This window comes from Gavialis gangeticus, unplaced genomic scaffold (genome assembly GCF_001723915.1).
Source record: "Gavialis gangeticus isolate Ggan-Ray unplaced genomic scaffold, GavGan_comp1, whole genome shotgun sequence".
NCBI lineage: Eukaryota > Metazoa > Chordata > Crocodylia > Gavialidae > Gavialis > Gavialis gangeticus.
In genome coordinates, this window is record NW_017729034.1 from 19,607,395 (window position 1) to 19,618,128 (window position 10,734).

The following is a 10,734-nucleotide window of genomic DNA, read 5'->3' on the forward strand; positions in this document are numbered from 1 at the left end:
AATAGGGCTGCAGAAAAAAGAGGGGGATCTGAGAAGGGGAAAGATAGCTATGGGGGATTCTTCTGACTGCTGCATAGTTACCAACAGCCTCATAAGTCGACAAGAGCTTGTTCAAAAGGGAAAAGTGGATAGGGAAAACATTTAAGCTCAACTGATGAATTTGGCCCTTATTCGTCAAAGAAGTCAAGCACATGGGGTACCTATATACATGGCCCAACATGTTCTGATTAGAACGTGTTGGAGTAGACTCGATTAATTGAGTCTGCTAGAGCTTTCTAATCAGAATGCTCCAGCGAGCTGTAGTGTCTCGTGTATTCAGCATCCCCACGTTTCAAAATGGTGGCGGAGGCAATTTAACTAAAGCTCGTCAAACAAACGTTAGTCAAAGCACTCCCGCCACCATTTTGAAACACGGGGCCTGAATACACAAGATGCTGCAGGTGTTTTAATTAGAGCAGCTCCCAGGAGCCGCTCTAATTAAAACCCTACCGCCAACTTCAAAATGTGTATAAAAATGCCCGCGGTTACCTTAAGGCAAGTGTTAAGTCTCACTGATTTCAGTGGGTCTGAAGCATATGTTTATATGCTTTGCTGAATTGGGACCTTTTTAATAGTAGCGGTAGTAGTTTGCACATGCATAACATCAGAGGTACCAAGCATATGGCTCACAAGCCACAACAAGTCAGTAGGGCTATTTTGCCTGGCCCAGGGGGCTCCTAGAGGGGTTAAGAATTCAGGGGCAAGGCAAGTGAAGGTGGGGTCTGTCACCAAATTCCCAGCTATGGAGCCCCACTGTACCTGTGTGAACTGAAAAACGGGTGTAAATCAGTAAAAATTGAATGACTAAAAAAACAACAGGGAATTTATCAGTGAAAACCAGTAAAAACTGAGAATGCAGAACACTATTTATATGCTTAACTGGCCAAAAAATAATAAGAGTTCGTTACAATGAAAGCAACAGGCAAAAAAAAGGGGGGGAAACAACACTGTTATGCAGTTTTGCAAGTAAGCACTTATTGGATATGCATATGAGTGGCATACATATATATATTAATTACATGTAAAATTCAAAAAGTAAAGTCATATTGATTTAGTATATTAAATAGTATGTATTTACTATACAGTATTCAAAATGATACCTCCCTGTTATATAGGCTTCTTCATGCATCAGTCTCAAAGCACCTTAAGCCCTATTTTAGCCCTATTTTACAATTAAAGTACTGAGAAATTAAGTGACTGGCCCAAGACTATATAGCAAAGCAAGTAATAGAAACTATCTTCTGACTCCAAGTTTTCCATGTAAATCTGGCTTTGCTTCCCTTGTGCCCTGAATTCAGTCTTCATGACTCATATGTCAATGTGTAATATCTGTGTGTTTGCCATAATTATTGCATCTTTATAATAATTTCCCTTCTCCAACAGCATCCAGAGCAGGCTGGAACTGAGGAAGAGTTTGAAATGCCGCACCTTCAAGTGGTACCTGGAAAGTGTTTATCCGGAACTTAGGTATTGGCCTACAGTTATAATCTTGTTTCTAAAGGCTAATGTATGCTGATAGGCATATATCTGGTGCTTCATGAATCTCTGTTTCTGCCACTGCTTTCAGGTTCTTTGGAAGAGGGGAGAACATAGAAATTCTTAATGGACAATCTTGTAGAGCAGGGGTGGACTCTGGCTGTGATGAGGGATCTTCCCACAGCACCAGCCAACCACCCAGGCGAGAGCTGCAGTGGTGGAGCCCAAACAGCACCATGGGAAGAAGCTCGGCACCATGGCTTGTTCCTGTGGTGGGAGCCAAGTGCCTGAAAAACAGGGTCTCTTTCCGCTGGGTCCAGGACTGACTGGTGTGGATGCCACTTGCACTGGATCTGGCACGGAAGGGCAGGGTCCATGGGCCTGATTTGGCCCACAGGGCATTCATCCAGTCTGCAGGCTAGTCCCGCACCACTCATTCAGCCCGTGGTGCCAGATGAGTTTGACAGCCCTGTTGTACAGTTTTTTGTGTGTATGTGGTGTGGTGGTGGTGAAACTATTCTCAGCCTGTCGGAGGCAGCAAAAGTCTGGGCTGGGTGCTGCTCTGTTAGAAGACATTTAGTGATTCCCACATTATGAAGCCAGCAGCGACCATGTATTTTGATCTTCTGCATAACACAGACGATAGGACTTCCTTAAATTAATTCCCATCTGAACTAGAGAATAACTTTTAGGAGGAAAAATCCAATTTTCATTCAAAAATTCCCAGTGATGGAAAATCCATCCACAATACTTGGGAAATTGTTCCGCTGGTTCATTGCCCTTGCTGTTAACAATCTCTACGTTATTCCTAATCTGAATTTGTCTAGCATCAACTTCCAAGCTTTGTAGCTTTATTATTCCTTTTCCCTCTAGGCCTTTACTATCAGATTTCAGTTCTGCCCCTAGGTACTTGTAGCCTGTGATTGAATCGCCTTCTCTCGGGCCTTCTCTCAGATTTTCTGCTATGCTGTATTTATTAGCTATGCTTAGCGGGAGTCACCCCTGACACCAGAAAGGATGGAGTGGCCATTACATCATTTTACTCAGTGTATGCCATGCACCATCATGGGAAAATAGTATAGAGGGTTCTGGGGAGAGGAGGGAGGATTTGTTGGAGTGGCTAAATTTGAAGTTAGAGTATGAAAAAGATTGATAACCATTTTATAGAGCTTTCACCCAGTAAAGTATTGCCCAATGGCAGTATACAGAGAGTGAAAGACTGAGTGGCAGCTTAATTTGAAGTTTCCTCACTTTTGTGAGCTGAAGACAGACCTTTACCAGTCTGCCAATTTATTTCTCTCTACTGTATTTGCTTTATGTCATGCTCTCTGTGTGTCTGAGCCTCCTGCAGGGATGCCATGTGGAAAGGCTTGCTGTCTGTCTCTGTGCACCTGTTCCGCAGTATTCATGTCCATCCCACCCCATGTATTGCTCTTGCACATGGTTATCAAGAGCCTTGCAGTTTTTGGCTTGAGAAAATAAACCAACCAACCCAGTTAAGAACTCCCCCCACCTCCTGAATGCCATTCATGCTACAGCAAGCACAGTAATATTATATTGGCGTGGTTTCTCCAGGATTCCTGAGGAATCATTATATCAAACTGGAATGATCAGACAGCGACAGAGATGCTTGGAGTCCCAGAAGGCTGAAGGCCAGGAGTTCCCAGCCCTCAGTTTGAATCCCTGCATCACCAGCAAAGGTGGGGCAGCTGTGGCACAGGTAAGTGTTCTAGGAGATCCTGGTGGCCCTTGTCACACAGGCTGGAAGGAAGGGTGAGGTGCCCCAAGGTATTCACTTGGCATCTTAATGCTTCATTCAGGATGTGACAGGCTCAGAGAGGTAGGTGTGCAGCTGTACCTGTAACATGTATATACAGTGGCATGCTCCCTTTGCCCAGACAAATGAGAGCACTCTGCAGAGATGTGGCCTGTCCAAGGCCCTGAACCTTCAGTGCTTTGAGGCAGGTTTGCCTAAGGTCAGTCACTGGAAGATTACCCTCTTAAGGACAATCTTAGGGTGGGACAGAACTGCTGCTACCTTCCTTCCTGGCTGCTGGGAGAGGGATATGGCTGGGAAAATGGTGTGAAGACATACAATTAAGGACCGTATTGCATGTTACACTTAGGACACATTAGCTGAATTTAAAATGCCAGCGATGGAGCATTCCAGCAATAAAACATGTGCTAAGTGCAATCATATCATAGCAAAGTTAGGACTTTTCACAGGGGGAGTATCTCCAGATCATGTTAGGTGTCATGTATTCAGCTATCATGGGACTGCTCCACAAAGATAATATGAGCACAGCTTTCCGGTTGTTGGTCCCCGCCCTGGCACTTCACTGAAGTCTTGGACCAGCTCTGGTGTACTGCCAGGACTGGAACTGACAATCAGCTCATTGTCAATCCCAGCCCCAGCACTGTAGCAAAGTCTTGAGTCAGCCCTGATGTGGTGCCAGGGTTGGGACCAGCAGTCAGCTGATGGCACCAAACCAGAGTCATGGAACCAGCTCTTTTGCAGTGCTGGGGCTGGGATTGTGGGTCAGTTGATTGTCAGTCCCGTCTAAGGCACCTCACCAGAGCTAGTTCAAGTCTCTTGTGCGGTGCTGGGCTGGGACTGACAAACAACAAGCTGTGCATATGAGATCATGTTAGAGATCATCATAAGCATTACTGTGCAGTGACTCAGAACACATTCAAACTTTTAATATGGCATGGTAATATCTACTGTGACCTAAATAAAATATGTGCTAAGTACCCCATGCCACAAGGCCCTAAGGCTCACGTAAACCTTGGTGATCCCCTGTTACCAACAAAAAAAAATGATAATTACAGGGCCACTGGCAGCACCTGTTAACTGTCACAGTAACCATAGGAGCAGCCTTAAAACCAGACAGCCCTAGATTTGGGGTGAGCTGAACCCCCTCCTCTGAGCACCAAGGAGGCTCATCTGCAGCCCAGGCTGGTGCGATTGTCACACACAATTGTGATGCACAACTCAGAGGAAAAAAACAAGACCTATAATTTCCTCTAATCTTTCAGACCTATTTATTCCTCTTCATATTTCAAAATGCAGTGAAATTGCGGTGATATTTATAACTTCATAGTCTGCATTCTTTCACTAGTAAATTGCCCATTAAACTAGCAAGAGCTTAATGAGCATGACCTCCTTTATTTATTTATTTATTTATTTTTGGGTAAATCTTTCAAATATTTTACATTTCTTTTTTATCTTTATTTTGAAAAATATGCAGCATCAATCAGAATGCACTCTCAAGTCCAGATTTTCAAACATGTTAGATGAGAGAGGGGGCATATGGGCAGGGCACTGGAATGGGACTCAGTTCCTGACTGTGCCACAAGCTTCCTATGCAAATGAAGCCAATTCTTAATATCCTTGAACTTCAGTGTTCCCATCTGTAAAATAGGGATAATAGCCCTCATCTGCTTCAGAGGGGCACTATAAAGATAAGTACATTAATGTGTATGAAGTTATGGGAGCCTGGATAGCAAATTATTAGATAATATGCAAGTGTATGCCTACCTTAGGCACACAAATGCAATGAGTGCACATAGCCCTCATGATGGGTGCATGGGTTATAACAGCAAAATGGGAAATTAGGAACATAAGGGACCAAAATGAATTATGCCTCTATGGGATTACCATTGTATATACACTTTACACATGCAGTTGCACAGCTTTGAGACTCTAATCTATGAAAAAAAATACTATATTACTGAAAGGAGAGTGAGAAGTGAATTTAGTAATTCCAGAAAATGAGTCCAGGATGGCTTCAGGTGCTACCTTGGAGTTGTTGTTATAGTTTAACAGTCAATCTTTCTGCATTTTAAAAATCCTTTACTTTCTCTCTTGCTATATGGAAGACACACATGAGCAACAAGAGAAATGGGTTAACTAAGGGCCCTGCTACACTTCCAATTAAAGCTGATGGAAACCAGCTACAGAGTTGTTACACATTTCTAAACACTAACTTTATATATGGTTGGCTCTTTTTATAGCTGAATAGTCATTTTAATTGGGTGATAATTAGTTTGCATGTGTGACTGGTCTAAATTTATTGTGTAATTAGCCAGTTAATTATGAAATATATCTAAGATATAGCAGAGGCGCCTTAAAATTCTGTTGGAAAACAGCATTCTTTTCAAAAAGGGAATTTTCTATGAATTTTGATGATACTTTACATTTTTTTCTGACATCTTGAAATGAAAAATATGATGTTGACTCATCAACAGGGATCCTGGTTTTCTCTAATAAAAAAAAAAAATCCCCAGTTTTCGGATGGAAAAAATAACACAAAATCCACATTTTTCCATAATTAAAATGAAACGCAACTATATATAGATGTATATGAAAATTGGGGATTATTTTATCAGGGAAAACCAGGATCCCTGTTCATCAAGTTGTTTGTTTAGATTTTTTAACAATTATTGGTTTTTGTTTTGACATTTCTGATTAGAATGTTTCAGACCTTAATGGGAAATAGCATTTTTCAGCATTTTGCTTTTCTATTCTGATTCAGAATTCCTCCCAGGATAAAAATGTCTTTTCTTGTTCAGCTTTAAAACTAAGTCTATAGGGCAACTGACTATAGAGAAAGTGCTGAACAACTTCATCAACTTTCTATTAGTTGCTCTGATAAAGTAGGCAGTAGCCTACGAAAGCTCATGCCTCTATGAACAAGCTAGTCTGTAAGGCTGCATCCAGACGAGCATGGACATTTGGTTTCCCAGGGACAAGTAGTGACAGTTCACTTTGCACCACTGGTACTTGTTCCTGGGGAACGCCCATGCCACGCATGCTTTGGTGCATGGCAAATTACCCTGGGTAGGATAAGGGAGGCTGGGGCACCAGGGGTCAAAAACCCACAGGAAAAAAAAAGGAGAGCAGCACACTCACAGGCAATGCTCTCTTGCAGCACAGAAAACATTTGAATGTGCGGTATGTGACACCGCAGACATGTTTGCAGCGCCACATACCACATGGCCACACTTGTCTGGATGCGATCTAAGGTCCCACCCTGCCCTACCAAAGAAAAAGACAAAAGGAAGAGAATGTATTTCTCTCTTCTTCAGTTTTTCTGTTATAGTGATTCTATGTTTTACTTGTTACCTGAGGAAGTAGAAGGCTTCAGACAGAATTATCATTTTTTTAAATGGGCAGTGTGCCTTTAAATTTAGATTTGAATCACAGAAATGTCAAGAAATTACCAGCTCAGTCTTAATTCTGTTCTTTGCATGTATTACAGTGGCAACTTTGCTTGACAGATTGTGCAACTTAGAGAAAGCAGTAATCCTAAGTGCTACTTAGTGCATTTTTGGCAATGAACAACAGCATGGTTCTTTTCAGTTATATCATATTTCAATCACAGCTTGTTTATCCAGTGCTTGATTATATGAAAAAAATATGAGTTTATCCAAAATAAGGTTGTGCTCTCTGATGTATGTTGAATACACTGAGAAGTTCCCGGCTATCCAAAATTTATAGTCATAGTAGTAGTGTTAATTTGGTTGCTTCTTTGAACTTCTATAGTTCCTTTCATGCAAAGATCTTAAAGCCCTTTACAAGCATTAATGAATCAAGGATGAGATTTTTTGGTTGGTGTAAATTGGTAATTACCCTTTACTGCAATGGTACTAGCATTTCAGGGGCACTGGACAGCTCAGCAGAGGCAGATCCAGGGTTTGGCACAAGAGGGTGTGGGAGCAGCAACCTGTGCTGCAGGGATGGCTGCCCTACTGCCTCCCAGCCTTCTCCCTCACCACTGGTGCAGGCAGACCTCTCCTCCCCTCTCCTGTTCCCCTGTCTCACTGCTGCTGGGGAAGGGAGGGGGGATTCTCACCTGCTTTGAGGCCTTCAAAAATTTCCCAAAGATCCCCTCAGCATGATGCAGTTTGAAGCAGGGTGGTGCACCTGCACCACTGCACCCCCTCTGGATCCACCACTACAGCTGGCCTTCGGTCTAATGACATCTCTTTCATGTAATGTTAGCATTTATTACAAGTAGAGAAACTGAGGCACAGGGAGATTAATCGCTGCCTGATAGGTAAGTGCCTCGAATACCCACGGTGTGCATGGACAGGCATAATAACATAAGAAATGCCATGCTAAGAAAAAAACCCAGATCCATCTAGCCCAATATCCCATCCCTCACAGTGGCAGGGGCAGTGGCCCCCCAGACTCCAAGGCTCTGCCTGCCTCCAACCCTGGATCCTGTGATATCTGAAGCTTATATTCTTCACAACTGCCCAATCCATTAAGCTCTTGAGATGAGTGTTTTGGGATCTGGGGCCTGTTACGGGGAAAGAGTCTCCCCATGCCTGACCCCAAACACAGTCCCTCCCTCACTGAAAGGGCTTGTGGGTTTTGAGGTTGTCAGCCCCTTAATAATATGTAGCTCCCTGGACCAGTCTGCTAGTGCCAGCCCTTGCATCAGCTGTGGAGACAGGGCTGTGTGGACAGTGCTTCCCAAGAGGCTGTGTGTGCTGTATCTGCAGTAAATATGGCCAGAAGCTAAGTTTTTTCCCCCCATCTTGTTATGTCTCATTTATTAAAAGAATTGATTGATTTAGCTTTTCACAAGAGAAATGCATTTGAGTGTAAATAATTGATCATAATTTTGCCCGGGTGCTTCTAATGAAGACGTCACTAGTTGGCTTGTGCATTGGTTTTCTCTGATACCAGAGCTTCACTTGATACTAGGCTGTGCATTAACCTCTTTGGAATAGATTTGTGACTCTAGGATTCATTTAATAAACCCATTAATCATTAACAGTTCTGGGAAGCCTGACATGCTTTAGAACAAAAATCAGAAGCCTCTTTGGTCTGGATACACTTCAGCACATTAGCAGCAGCCACAAATGACTGTTTACAGGGAGACAGAAGCAGCCACTCTCCTACAGATGAAGGGAATAAGTGGGAAGACTGTAACCTCTGTTGCCTTTCCCCATATCTTGCCATCTGTACCTCCAGGTGTCTGAAGGGATAAATTGCTGCTGCCACATTGTGCTGCTGCACCATGGTCCTGACACAAGAGAACTATAGCAGGACACTGTGACGTGGTAGCTTTGCCCCTTAGTTCACAGTCTATTGGAATCTCCCCAGGGGTGGAATAGAGCTGCAATAACTTAGGATCGTTCCAGGGTCTGTTGAAAATCACCCTTTTCCTCTATCACCTTTACCTCCTCAGTCCTCACTTTGTTCCTGGACATATTCTTCCTTCATGTCATTCTTCCTTCTTCCTCTCTATCATCTCCAATGGACTGCATTTTAACTCAATACAGCCTCTCCTGACTGGACCCATGATTTTCCAGAGACTCGTTGCTATGATGAGCCTTCCCCAGCTACTGGACCCCAATCCCAAGGATCTTCCCTTAATCCTGCTATAATGCAGTGGCATCCAACTCTGAGATGTGCCTCTTCCTAAGGAAACAGGAGGCACAAGGGCACTTTGAATACCATAGTCTGTGTTAGAGTGTTGTTGGCAGGTGCTCAAACTTTTTATTGCAGTTTTGAAAAGCAGAGGATCCTCCCTGTCCCACCATTTTTCCTCTTGCTTCTAGCAATTCCCTAGCTGTGGCCCTACCTTGGATGCTGTGACAGGGGTAGTGGAGGCCACTGTATCATGCCCCTTACTACAGGTTAGTTCACTTGGGACCTTATAGACCAACTTCTGTTTCTGGTGAACCAGTCTCAGAAATGATGCTTCAATAAAGCCCAGCATCAGGGCCTGGAGATAAAAAGTGTTACTAAAGTAGTGGCTACCTGCAGAAAATACATGCCGTGGTTCTGTGTTTTATATGACAGAATTGGTGACCTAATAGCAAGTCTGGAAAGGAAACAGGAATATCACTGTCCCTTTACCCCATTTCACTGCATCAGCCATACTGCCATAACAACCATAGTAGAAGCACTAACGTTGTGGCCCTGTCAGATTGTAATGAATCTGCAAATTCTGCCAAATACCTGTCATTGACAATCTCAGACAGGACACAAAAAGAAGAACCTTCATCAGCAGGTATACCAATATTTTCCAGTAGCCCCAATGAGGCTCTTGGCATTCCTGTGCCACTGAAAAAGACATGGCTGTATGTGAGCTTGGTCAAGGGTCATATGCAAAGGATTAAGCATATTATTGCCCACCCAGCTGGTCATGTAGGCTTTTCAGAGTGCAGAAAGAGAGAAAGAGAAGGAAAATGCAGGAGTTGCTTGCTGTGTGGTGGGCAGTAGGACCTAACAGAGCAGACAACTTCACTCTGACATTGAAGACATGCATGACAATGGTTAGGACTCTTCACCTCTCTGTGCTTTGCTTTTGCCATCTCTAAGAGAGATAATAATACCTGTCACAGGTGCTTAAAGAGGACTAATCGACTAATAATGGTGAAGCACTTTGACATCCATTGGTGGAAGATGATGTTGAGCAGTATTACTGATGATGATTGTGATGATCTGAGGTCACCCCAGGCTTCTTCAAGAGAATTTTGCTCTAAGCGTTCTTTACCTCATTGCTTCTCCAGCTTTAAGGCTCAGCTTTGCCTTCATACCTCAATAGCAGAACCTCCACAGGATACCCACGTTAGATGGGGCTACCATCTGGCTGCTCTCTGATTGGCTGAAAGGGTTTCTTTTTATATGCCAGCCAGTCTCAACTGAGCTGAAGGTGATATTTTAGCATAATTTCTTTAATTCATAAGGATGCTGACTAGCAGTGACAGATGCCTCTTTGAATGATGTTAAAGCTTTGAAAAATAGTCTCAGCCTCAGATGGAGTTAGCATAGCTGGGATCTCTGAGGAGAGCATTTAGCAGCTGGGGCAGGTTGCCGCTCTTGTGAATCTCTCTCCTTCATCCTGTCCCACCTCTCAGACCCAAATCCTCATCCCCAATACCAACACACACAATACACCCATGTAACAAGAGGCTGGTTTGTCTTTGAGAAGCCAGAACATTAAATCTGCTTTTCTTAGGACCATATCATGCCTTGCCGGCTTTCAGCGTGGCTGGTGGCATTTTCCGGCCATACTGCTGCCGTTAAGCTGTGTATGTTCTTTGGGGGCTTCCCTGGCTCAGAGATTCTCTTCATCTCCTACCCTGGGTCATGTGAGATCTGAAGTTTATATTTCACACTACTCCTGCTACCATTGCATGATCCAGAGTGGACCATAGGGGTGGGCGACCGCCTAGGGCACCGTGGTCAGGGTG

At 43.5% G+C, this 10,734-nt stretch overlaps 1 protein-coding gene across 2 annotated transcripts in view; it reads left to right on the top strand.

The window, feature by feature from the left end:
* GALNT14 (polypeptide N-acetylgalactosaminyltransferase 14) overlaps nucleotides 1–10,734 on the top strand; it is a 256,819-nt gene that overhangs the window by 233,626 nt on the left and 12,459 nt on the right. For both annotated transcript variants that reach the window (XM_019527047.1, XM_019527048.1), the window contains 2 exons: nucleotides 1,423–1,506; nucleotides 3,091–3,235. In XM_019527047.1, coding sequence (XP_019382592.1) covers nucleotides 1,423–1,506; nucleotides 3,091–3,235 — 229 coding nt within the window. The remainder of the gene's footprint in view (nucleotides 1–1,422; nucleotides 1,507–3,090; nucleotides 3,236–10,734) is intronic.